We start from the raw sequence: 11,497 nt of genomic DNA, 5'->3' as shown, positions 1-11,497 counted from the left end.
TCGGTAAGTATCGATGAATGATTGCCATCGACCTTCAAACTAATTCAATGATATTGCTTCAAACAGCAATATTGAATTCTTACAAAGAAGAAATGGCTTTTTAAAAATTATTAATAAAAATAAAAATAAAAAAAAAAAAAAAAGAACAATCTTTTCGGTAACACGATCAAATTAAATCAAGTGTAATGTAATCTTAAAATTGACAAACTTTAAAATTCAAAGCGCGATGTCTTCATTGATCGTAGCACACGATCAACGGATCATGATGTTAGAATTCGCAGTTGAGAATGTAAGATCAAAAAAATAATTCGATAATTTTTCCCACCAGAATTTCATATGATATTAATTTTTCGCTTGTCGTAGTTGCACGTACCGTGGAATTCCATCTTTGACAAAGCAATTTTGAAAAAGGTAACGGTAATGTTTCGTTTTTTGGATGAGGATTGGACCGAGCTTTTACCAAATCGCCGCGATTATTGTTCCTATCGTGGCTCGAATTATGAGAACGAACGATTTTATGGTGGACGTTCGGTAGTTTTCGCCTTACCTGAATCGTCTTTAGAAAAACCTATGAGTGCTATCGATATTCAAATTTACGTATTTAAAGAGATATGTGATTATTTCGAGCTCGACTCCTGCGAGAATATTGGATTCATATTATTGAGAGTCGATCATTTGATTAATGCCATTATCAAGGAGTTAAAAGAACGTAAAGAACTTGGTTTATATTTATGCAATTCTCATGAAAACGAGCCTATTTCAAGGTATTACTGAATTATAATTTATTTTATTCAAACATTTATTATAATGAAATAATTTGACAATGATTAATATTATAGATCATTGGTAGGAACTTACACTTTGATAAACGACGACTTAAAAAACACTGATGCAACAATAAAAATATATATACGTATCACTTATCTTGGTAATTGCGTTATCACTGAATTCGAGAATAGTAGAGGTATAAAAACGGCATTTCATTGTCGTAAGGATAACGTTGAAGGACATCCTTACCAATTACGCGAGTTAACATCAGAGAATCTTAAGACTGGTTGTTGGGGTAGTCAATCCTATTTACCACCGGCATTTTTAAAGAAGTTAAAGTGTTACTGTGAAAAGGATAAGATAGAGAAAAAAATATTAGCCCAAATGATAGCAGATGCTGAAGCTGCTCGTGCTGCTGAAGCTGCTCGTGCTGCTGAAATAGCTCGTGCTGCTAAAGCTGCCCGTGCTGCTGAAATAGCTCGTGCATCGGAAGCTATTCGTGCTTCTGAAGAAGCTCGTGCTGCTGAAGCTCGTGCTGCTGAAGCTGCTAGTGCTGCTGAAGCTACTGCATTGAAAGGTCTCGGGAAAGAAGAATCTAAGAAGGACAAATCTAAAAAGAAGAGCTTGGATACCGCTGATGCTCAGATCCTTGCTAATATCGATAATCTTTATGAAGAAAGGATTCGTCTTTTAAAGGAAGCAATGAAGGAACAAAAAGGTCGAGGATTAGGTGCCGCTGGAATAGCTTTTGATAGGAAAGATGGAAAAAAGATTTGTTCTCCATTATTTACTATACCTTGTACTCAATTTTGTTCACCTACCTTTAGTTCTTTTTCTCCCTGTTTGAATTTTATACCTTTTGTCAGTCCAGAACATTTAACATTTACAACACACTGCTTGTGAAACAGAATATGTGCAATAAAATACAGATAAAAACTTATTGAACTTTAGTTATTCATTAAATTAGATATTTCAATGAAATTAAATTTTGATCTTTGGATCATTGATCACATTTAATATCAACAAAAACAAATGTATGACAGACTTTGATATTTATCGATCTAGTAAACATCGAAACTTTCTCTTTCTAAACGTGAAAACTAAAATGGGATCCATGGATAAGGCCCATGGGTGTGGGGCTTTGTACGGGCTATTGTCTCAGCATTGCGTAGAGTTTCTCTTCTTCTTTTTCAGGAATCATCGACGGATAGATTCATCTGTGATCAGATGTTCAGATCAGTGTTCGATTGTATTGTCGAATAGCTCGATTTATCATCGATTTTTACACGAGAATACGAGAAGGATAGGAGAACAATTGCGCGAGTATTGGAGGACCCAAACATGGATCTCGTGGTTAAAAGTCCTACCGGGGATTGCGCTGTTATTGTTCGAAATTCGGAAAGCACGAACAGTTGTGCTTAATAATCCATTATGTCTGAAGCTGACGATGTCAGACAGTGGAGCTATCCGTAAGCGGGGTCTCATACATCTCCTCTTAGTTGAGAAGCCTAAAGCATTGCGGATCAGTTAATTTTAGAAACATTGATTTTAGAGTAGAGTCAACGTTAGCCCGTGGATCTTCATATGCAGCAAATTCCACGTAGTGAGACCTGGATCGATAATACTTGCGATATATTGAAATCTAATTGTAAATCAGGCAAGTACTACCAGGCAAATGGCTGCATATTTCAATGTGTTTTCAAAATCTCTTCGAATTAATTCTGATTAAACGCTGAAGTATTAATACTTTACATTGCCAATAATACTTCTACAGAGAAATAGATAAGATATGGTTACATTCAAAGATAATTTCTTTTAATTCGTAAATTTATATACTAATTATCATATATGTTAATTATATTTATCATTCTTTATGCTTTTATCTTGAAACAAATGACATTGTATATAGCACGGATCATCGCAAGACGTATGCTCAAAAAGATATACATATCAGAAAAAAAAAAGAAGATATACATATGAGAGACTGAGAAGTATAAATTTACAGTCTGTTAAATTACTTACTCTAATCCACACGAAATCAATTTTTATGCGTGTTAAGGGAAATAGCCAACACAAACTTATACACCGATACGATTTATACATGGCGGAAACAATAATTGCCCGCTTTATTCGTAGTTTATATTTTGTCCATATTTGTCGCTAAAGTCACACATGCTTTGAACAAAAGGTGAACAACCTTGAAAGAATATTACTTTTTGGTCTCTGCTTTTAATCTAATGTTAGATGGCAGCACTTAAGCTCCTGTTGTATCTTCTTGTATTCACTTTACTGAACAAGGTAAAATGAGGTTATATTAGTTCTTCTAAATGAATATATCAGATATTTTAAAAATACAAATATAATTATATTGATTTAATATTTTTATGAAAATAATTTACTCGTATAAAGAGGCATATGTTTTTCATGTAATTATTATTTACAAAGTTTAGATCATTGTAATGTAATTTTAATATTTGTAATTTAATTTTGTCTAAGTTTAAATTATTGCAGACATATAAAATATTAGAATCTATTTTCATTATCAAGGTGTCTTGGAATCATCATGTTACTGCACAGTGTTGCATTGAGTATTGGGTCAAGAAGCATTAGCACTTCTGCTATTTCCAATCAAATTATTAAATTAACTCGATTAAGAGTTGTCGATAACAGTGAAATAGGAAAACAAGCTATGTTAGAAGGAAAACCACCACGTTGTATTCATATTTATAATAAAGTAGGAATTGGGTATATTGGTAAGCAAGGAAAATGGTATTAATTATATTTAATGTAATTATATTTTTAAATGTATAGTAAGATAATATTTTATTCTAATAAAGGTGACAGAGTATTAGTCGCTATAAAAGGTGAAAAGAAGAAAGGCATATTAGTTGGCTTAAAGCAAAATCAAAATCCAAAAATACCTAAATTTGATTCTAATAATATAGTTCTCATAGATGATAATGGAACACCTTTAGGTACACGAATACATGTACCGATACCCCATATATTAAGAACATTATTGAAAGAGAAAACTCATAGCAAAGGAGCAGATTATACAAAGTTGCTCGCTATCGCCTCAAGATTTGTATAAAATATGTTGAGTGGATATATTTCTCTGTACAAAATTTACATAAAATAAGATATAATAAATATCATATGTGCAAATTGTTAATATTTGTTTCATGTTTCATTCCATATTTTATTTCATATTTTCCATTATGTATAATTAATAGAAATATATTCAAATCAATGAATCTTCGTAATAATCGATTATAAGATATGGCGACTAGTTTTCAAGCCAATAGAAATGCTTCATTTAACCCTATTGTTTCCCTAGATTATTAACAAATTCTATTGGATAAAAATGTAAAGCATCATATTTTCTAGTGATTTTAAAAATTGACTAATAATTATTTTAATGAAATTATGAATAATATGATCGTTTAATTATTACTTTGAAAATGTTGAATTTATTTATATTATATAGATGGAAATTTTAGAGAGAAAAAAAAATATGTATGAACATAGGCGTAAAACGCTTGATCTATGAAAGTAATGTAAAACGCTGCGAGGAAAAGAGGAAACTCGTGGTCTAAGTGGCAGTGGTTGTCCTCCTTTACAAATGGCGACTTACGGTGAAACACGCCGACTTTTATAACCACCAGAGTAGATTGATTGCTTTCGCGTAAGTAAATGGTAGAAGAATTAGCAAGACATAACATTCTCAATAACATTATTTATATAGATTGTAGGTCGAAGAAAGTGTGAGAAACTTGTTGGAATAAAGTAAGGAAATTAGAAAAAATGGGAAACGTGTCGGCTACTTCTGCTCCTCCACCACCTCCGCCTCCAACATCAGCTCCTGAACTTCCTCAGCTAGAAAAAACAGATTCCACAACCGGGGTCACGACTGCTCCGACAACGGAACACCTTGAAAATCCTGGCACGATCGAGGATCTTCATAAGAAATGCAAAGGTATTTTTTAAAATACATTTTATTATGGTACTTTGATATCTTATAATTATTTACTTCCACCGGTTTTCACATTTTTATGACATAAAATTTAATTCTTTCTTTATTTTGCCATATTTAAGTATTGAAAAAATAGCCGTTCTTTTCATTAACAATATTTTTTCCTTCTGCCCTTACTCGTGCTTGAATTTTGTAACAGAAAATATATATCTATGGTCTGTTGCATTAATTCCTTTTTTCTCTCCTTTTTTTTTTCTTGTTTTTAAAACCCGTTGAACTTTTTACAGATGTGCTCCCTGTTAATTTTGAAGGAGCTAAGTTGATGTTGAATAAAGGCCTTAGTAATCACTTTCAGATTTCACATACAATTAATATGAGTTCGGTTACACCGTCTGGATACAAGTAAGTCGATTGGGAATATTTATTTGAATGACAATAATTATGCAAACATATCTTATTTCAGGTTTGGTGCAACTTATGTGGGTACTAAGCAGATATGTCCTACAGAAGCTTATCCTGTTTTATTTGGTGATATTGATCCTATTGGAAATCTCAATGCTAATATAATTCATCAAATAGGGCAGAGATTAAGGGCAAAGGTAGCTGTTCAAGTACAAAGAAGTAAATTTACTGCAGTACAAATGACAAATGATTATCGCGGTGATGCTTACACAGCTTCTCTTACAGTAGGTAATCCGGATATACTTAATGGATCTGGTAAGTATATAAACATGTGTATATATGATAGTAATGTGTTAATTGATTTTTTATTTTAACAGTGAATAATATTAATGACATAATGTTTTTTAGGCGTTTTAGTTATGCACTATCTTCAAAGCATAACTCCATCTATTGCTCTGGGAGGTGAACTTGCATATCAACGTGGACCAGGATTACCTGGAGGACAAATTGTTGTTGTGTCAGCTGCTGGCAGATATACAAACGGAGAGTCTACTATTAGCTGTAGTTTAGGTTAATATATCATTAATAATGTTAATATTTGATCAGTTTCTTTATAATTTGATATTTTTCTTGAATCAGGTTTGGCGGGTTGTCACGTTTGTTTTCATCAGAAAGCTAGTCAGAATTTGCAAGTAGGTGTAGAATTGGAAATTAATGCACGATTACAAGAGTCTACAGGTACCATTGCTTATCAAGTTGATTTACCAAAAGCAGATTTATTGTTTAGAGGTAAAATATATTTTCTGTATCATTCTCTACTAAAAATGTAATTATTTTATATTTATATTAACTTTTGAAAATATTTCAGGAAGTGTTGATACAACTTGGACGGTGGGAGCAGTTTTAGAAAAGAAATTACAACCATTGCCATTTTCTTTTGCACTTAGTGGTATGCTCAATCATAGCAAACAACAGTTTAGACTTGGTTGTGGCCTTATTATTGGCTAAGAGTTGCGCTAGTTTACGTAATTAATTTTTATCATACGAATGGAAAAAGCAGTGCTTTACTGCCGTGTTATTAAAGATAACAATGTAACTAGCATTTATGATGCAAAGTTAGTGTCTTTTCTCAGTCTCTCATCCATCATTTATTATACATCTTTAGTAAAGGTATATTATTCGAATATATAATTAAACATTCACTTGTATTAAACATTCACACTGTAGGGCCAGTGAATTATAAAATATTCCAAAGTCACAACACATCAAATTACTATTTCTATCACTGCATTTATAGCATTTTTGTTACAATTTCAATTAAGAACGAACATTCACTGCATTTGTGGATTTGTAAAAACGAAAATGTACATAAATATCCGTGTGTTGGTATCGAAAGATTTCTGGAGAATCATTATCTATATCCCAAATTGAGTTTTTTCAAGTTATAATTCATTAATATGAAAGTATAGAGATTACAAATATTATGTTGGTAAGACGTACAAAAAATATTGTACAGATATCTTTGATGCTTAAATGTTACGTAACGAGAATCTTCTTAGGTTACAAAGTTATTGAAAATATATTTTTTTGTAATTAATACTTTACTTTAAAGAAACAATAGATATTATATATATATATATATATATATATATATATATATATTTAATATATATTATATATTATATATTATATATTATATATTACATATTATATATTATATATATATTATATATTATATATATATATATATTATATATATATTATATATATATATATTATATATATTATATATTATATATTATATATATATTATATATTATATATATATATATATATATATATATATATATATATATATATATATATATAATTTATTTATTAATACATAAAATATCAATGAATTATACATAATGAATTATGATTATAAATCATGTATAAATGCATTGTTGCAATATAAGAATATGTAATATTTTACATTTCTTACAATGTTAGCAAAATTGCTGTTATATGTTAATCGTATATGCGTACACATAAATTCTTTTTAAGTTTTATTAATTTATCAATTATCCAAGTAAAATTTTATCGATACCGTGAAAGAAATCGTTAAAGATGAAATAAAAAGGTAAATAAAATACAACATGAAATGTCTTACATATTTGAGTATTTTTTTGTGATGGCATTATTTTTTACAAAGATTTATAAAGATTTATTTTGCTTAGATTTTGCAGTAAAGAGATTTTGTGTATATTGTTAACGAGTTACGTAAGAGAGTGAATTTTCAAATTATTGTTAAATAAAAAATGCAGTTAATTCTCTTGGTTTTACATATTTATATGTCTCCTACAATTTTGTTACTAAGGTAATAGAAAAGTGAAAGAGTATAAACAAATAGAAGAATATTAACGATCATTAATAAATTCATTGTATATATGTAATTATGTGAGTAGTTGTAACGTGATCATTCAAAATATTTATCATGTTAGGCAATTTTATAACTCACATTAGTAATACCATGATTTATATGAATGAAATAATACGATAACTAAGTTAACGCGTATAATCTTTGTTAATGGATTACCGAGGTACTTATATTAGTGATGAAAAAAAAGCATATCATATTATTTTACACTTTGCTTGATACTGGATGTTATACTGTGTAACAGTTTAATATATTTTTCTTAATCTATAAATTGACACACCAAATAGTTCGCACATACATACATACATATATATATATATATATATATATATATATATATATATATATGCATATATATATATATCTATCTATATATATATAATATGTATACTATTTCATTCATCATAATTTACATTCGTATATATTTGTCCTATAATATCGACTTAAATATTTTATGAAATTTTATCGCTTAAGTTTGTTCATTAGCCTTGGTTTTCAAAAATTTAGAAAAGCCATGTCTTCGTTTGAATCTTTAATTTTAAAATGAGATCTTATTCATTAAAATCGCTCAAGAATTACGTCTGAACTCACAATAGACGTAAACACTGTTTTTGACATTTTTCGTGAAAGAAAAAAGTTTCATTTACCGACACCCCTTGAACTTTACGACAAAAGAGAAAAAGCGTTCCTACAACTGATTTTTATATAAATTGATACTCAGATTTTCTGATTCATTGCAAACGAATTAAAGAAATTCATTTCGCGATATTTATACGGAAAAGTTACGATATTTATTCAGATATTTGAATAAATTTTGAATAGATAATTCTATGATAAAAATAAGGAAATACGTGTTCTGCCGTTCATGCCAATGGGTCTAAGTTTTTAAGATACTGTTAAATTTTAGTACAATTTGTAATTCCTTTTATATTTTATATACAAATGTACAAATCTTATCAGAAATGTTAAGCAGAATGATAAGCATTTAAATTCATAATTCAGGAATCATTGGTTCGAAGTTGGATGGATTCCGTCCATTTTTTGTTTTTTCGTTTTATCAATGTAAACGAACATAATAAACTAATTTGTTCTTTTTGTATGCATATATTATATATTATTTTTATAAAACTTTTGGCAATATTTTTTTCTTTTTTTAATTTCCCTTATAGGAGTAATCCACTTTATATTATTACTATTACTATTATTATTATTACTATTATTATTATTACTATGATAATAATATATAATATCAAAAGATAATAATAATGATAGAGGAAGAAAGAATATGTTTATAATTAAATCACAAGATAAAATATAGCCAATTTATTCGCTAATATCATAGAAACACTTTTTGGGAGCATTTCATGTTTGATTACTCTGCGTAATGATTTTTCACATGTCCTTGATAATTTGGATACGTGATCATCATAGATATACTGATGGGATATAATTTAAATAACAAATGTACACACATCGGCTGAGTGTAATGCAGTCATCAGATTTATTTTTTCTACGTTATGTTAGAAAAGCAAAGTTTTTTGTTATTTTAACAGTCGTACAGAGTGTATTTATAAAAAAACATTAGAATTTAGTGAAGTAAATTTAGCTATTCTAGAGGGATCAACCAATCTGTATTTCGACCATAATTGTAGATGAATATTTTGAAGCTATCGCAGAACTTCTTAAAGTGAATTTTTACGGCAAGGACAATTGATTAATAGTTTTAATTAATTAATAGAAGAGCATTAAGTGATCACGAGTAATTGTTTTTTTTTTTTTTTTTTTTTTTTTTGAGTAATTCATTCGTAAATGGTTTCTTATATTTTTTTTTATTTGAAAACAGTCGAGTAGAGTTATTGATAAAAAATAAAGGAACATATAGAATCATAGCTCGTAGTATTTAAAATAAGTTAATTATTTTTTAGAATTTTCTGTAATTAATATAATAATTATTATATTTATTCTTTCTATGCTTTCTCGATATTTCGATGAAAATATATTTCTCAGCAGTAAAGGTAGTAATCATTTTTATGCATAGATCCTAGATTTTTCCTTTTCATGATTGCATTAGGATTGAATTTGGATTTTAGATTTTCTTTCACATTTTAGAATCTGGAATGATTTTAATTCTTTCCCGAAATAATGTGTTACGTTCTATTCAAATCGAGCTCATTGTGCGACATCCTTTCTTTTGTTTATTTATGCACTCACTTTCGGAATAATCGGGTTATTAAAGTCAAGTCATAAATTTTTTACTTTCTTCTTAGATATTAGTAAATAATATATGGATCTGTAAAGAACTGTTTAAATTAACTTTTTATTTGTCTGTTTTCTTTGAGAATAATTCTTTTCTTCCGTATGAGTAGAATACTTGCAAGCGCATCGGTGAGCACAAGCGTAGATATTTGTTGGCGCGATTTAGTTCTATCGTCTATTCCATTTAAATGTTAGAAATTCGAAAAACAGGAATGTTTGTGTTCAATATTAATAGTTAAAATCTCTTAAAGCTATCCAACGATTCTGCTATTAGTAAGTGGGGACTAATCCTCATCCAGTTAGCATATACAATAGGTCTTAAATTTTTGCTAAGCGACATGTTATCGGATTTTAGAGTTAAGTTACCGTCAACCCATGGGTCTCTAGATGCAGCAACCTCCATGTGGTGAGATCTGGGTCGGTATTACTTGCAATTTATCAGAATATATATCTAGATTATTATATAATGCAAGTATTACCGGGCGAATAGCTGCATATTTCAATGTTTGTTTTCAAAAGTTAGTTTCCCCCCACACCCCCCAATTCTAAACTAAACATTAAAGTAATTACAATTTATATTGATGATTATATTTGAATAAATAAATAGATCAGATATAGCAAAATTTAAATATAATTTCTCTGAGAAATGCATCGAAAACCTTTAATAAAATGTTACTTTATTATACTTTTGGTTCATATTTTTCCCATACCTATTGCTGAAGTCACATGTGCTATGAGCAAAAGGTGGTGAACAATTTTAATCGATAAGTTATCTACAGAGAGAGAAAGAGAGAGAGAGAGAGAGAGAGAGAGAGAAAGAGAGAAAGAAAGAGGGAATAAATCTAAAAGACGATGATAAAAAAGTCATTCGTTTGATTCGAGGCGCCATCAGTAGACATCTTTGGAATTATTATATACTCGTTAAAATCAATTTTTTGTTATGCATTGTGTATGTATAATTTCCTTTCTCGACTCTCGTCGTAAACTTATAATTGCCAATATTCGAAATGTTTTTCATATTAGCGATCGAGCCGAGAGACGAGAAGGTAAACGAGATCGTTTTCGATATGATCAAATGAAACGAGTATAAGACGCGTTACGTTAGTTAGAAAACCGGAAGAGAAACAATGAACGATTAGTATGGAAATTGTTTAGAGGCAATATAAATGAGTATAGACGGATACAGTGTGCGAACAACCACTTGGCGTCGAGTACAAAGCAAAGTTCTTCGCTCGTTCTTAGACTTCCATAACGACGTTTCTTCGACAAGGGTCAGGCATTATTACCGTTTCTAGTTGATGTTACTACCACAGTTAACGTTTTACTCCTTTATGTGCATGCGCTTTACCTATAATTTCATCTACTGGGTGTTCATCGAATTTCAAATTTATAGTACTATCATCCATCCTGATATCTTCTTGGTATCATATTATTGTTTTTTTTTTTCTTTTTTTTTTTTTTTGTATCATTTTGATATAACAAATCTTAGTATCATCGTTTGAGAATAATTTGAATAAAAAGATTAATTCTTCATAAAAAAGATACAATCATAAATATTAAGATTTTATTTAATGAAATATAAAAATAAGATATGAAATATATATTCTGTTAAGGATAATGGAAATTAATAATTATAATCGTTTTTGTTAAAGATAAAAGTATGTCAATGGATATTTACA

At 29.1% G+C, this 11,497-nt stretch overlaps 3 protein-coding genes and 1 long non-coding RNA gene across 9 annotated transcripts in view; 3 read left to right on the top strand and 1 right to left on the bottom strand.

Annotated features, from left to right (window-relative positions):
* Positions 1-37: 37 nt before the first annotated feature.
* On the top strand, positions 38-2,398 carry LOC124948933. Its single transcript, XM_047493280.1, has 4 exons — positions 38-289; positions 364-764; positions 840-2,237; positions 2,321-2,398. Exons 1-3 carry the CDS (start codon positions 227-229, stop codon positions 1,669-1,671), a joined length of 1,296 nt encoding a protein of 431 aa, XP_047349236.1. The 5' UTR covers positions 38-226; the 3' UTR covers positions 1,672-2,237; positions 2,321-2,398.
* Positions 2,322-3,940, top strand: LOC124948937 (39S ribosomal protein L14, mitochondrial). 5 transcript variants are annotated; one of them, XM_047493290.1, is made up of 3 exons: positions 2,322-2,425; positions 3,316-3,521; positions 3,606-3,940. In XM_047493290.1, the coding sequence occupies exons 2-3, from the start codon at positions 3,332-3,334 to the stop codon at positions 3,857-3,859; spliced, it is 444 nt and encodes a 147-aa protein (XP_047349246.1). In that variant the 5' UTR covers positions 2,322-2,425; positions 3,316-3,331; the 3' UTR covers positions 3,860-3,940. The 5 variants fall into 5 exon arrangements, with proteins under 5 accessions (XP_047349246.1, XP_047349244.1, XP_047349242.1 ...); XM_047493288.1 differs by lacking the exon at positions 2,322-2,425 and adding an exon at positions 2,834-3,066; XM_047493286.1 differs by lacking the exon at positions 2,322-2,425 and adding an exon at positions 3,052-3,194.
* Positions 3,941-4,292: 352 nt separating this feature from the next.
* On the top strand, positions 4,293-6,538 carry LOC124948935 (mitochondrial import receptor subunit TOM40 homolog 1-like). The gene is made up of 7 exons (XM_047493281.1): positions 4,293-4,453; positions 4,514-4,744; positions 5,029-5,143; positions 5,205-5,458; positions 5,552-5,713; positions 5,783-5,932; positions 6,012-6,538. The coding sequence occupies exons 2-7, from the start codon at positions 4,573-4,575 to the stop codon at positions 6,149-6,151; spliced, it is 993 nt and encodes a 330-aa protein (XP_047349237.1). The 5' UTR covers positions 4,293-4,453; positions 4,514-4,572; the 3' UTR covers positions 6,152-6,538.
* A 2,301-nt stretch (positions 6,539-8,839) lies between these two features.
* Positions 8,840-11,497, bottom strand: part of LOC124948809 — a 12,630-nt gene continuing 9,972 nt past the window's right edge. For both annotated transcript variants that reach the window (XR_007100846.1, XR_007100845.1), the window contains exon 3: positions 8,840-11,497. This exon is cut by the window's right edge. This is a non-coding gene — a long non-coding RNA (uncharacterized LOC124948809).

The sequence above is a fragment of the Vespa velutina genome, chromosome 4, assembly GCF_912470025.1.
Source record: "Vespa velutina chromosome 4, iVesVel2.1, whole genome shotgun sequence".
Taxonomy (NCBI): Eukaryota; Metazoa; Arthropoda; class Insecta; order Hymenoptera; family Vespidae; genus Vespa; species Vespa velutina.
Note: the sequence above shows the minus strand (reverse complement) of the source record. Positions and strands in the feature narration are given on the sequence as shown.

Excerpts from the sequence above, each read along its gene's own strand:
- LOC124948933 (XM_047493280.1), top strand. The coding sequence starts at position 227 with ATGTCTTCATTGATCGTAGCACACGATCAACGGATCATGATGTTAGAA. Across the intron at positions 290-363 it reads TAGAATTCGCAGTTGAGAAT|TTGCACGTACCGTGGAATTC; the intron begins GTAAGATCAAAA and ends CGCTTGTCGTAG. Across the intron at positions 765-839 it reads GAAAACGAGCCTATTTCAAG|ATCATTGGTAGGAACTTACA; the intron begins GTATTACTGAAT and ends TTAATATTATAG.
- LOC124948935 (XM_047493281.1), top strand. The coding sequence starts at position 4,573 with ATGGGAAACGTGTCGGCTACTTCTGCTCCTCCACCACCTCCGCCTCCA. Across the intron at positions 5,459-5,551 it reads GGATATACTTAATGGATCTG|GCGTTTTAGTTATGCACTAT; the intron begins GTAAGTATATAA and ends AATGTTTTTTAG. Across the intron at positions 5,714-5,782 it reads TACTATTAGCTGTAGTTTAG|GTTTGGCGGGTTGTCACGTT; the intron begins GTTAATATATCA and ends TTCTTGAATCAG.
- LOC124948937 (XM_047493286.1), top strand. Across the intron at positions 3,522-3,605 it reads AGTAGGAATTGGGTATATTG|GTGACAGAGTATTAGTCGCT; the intron begins GTAAGCAAGGAA and ends ATTCTAATAAAG.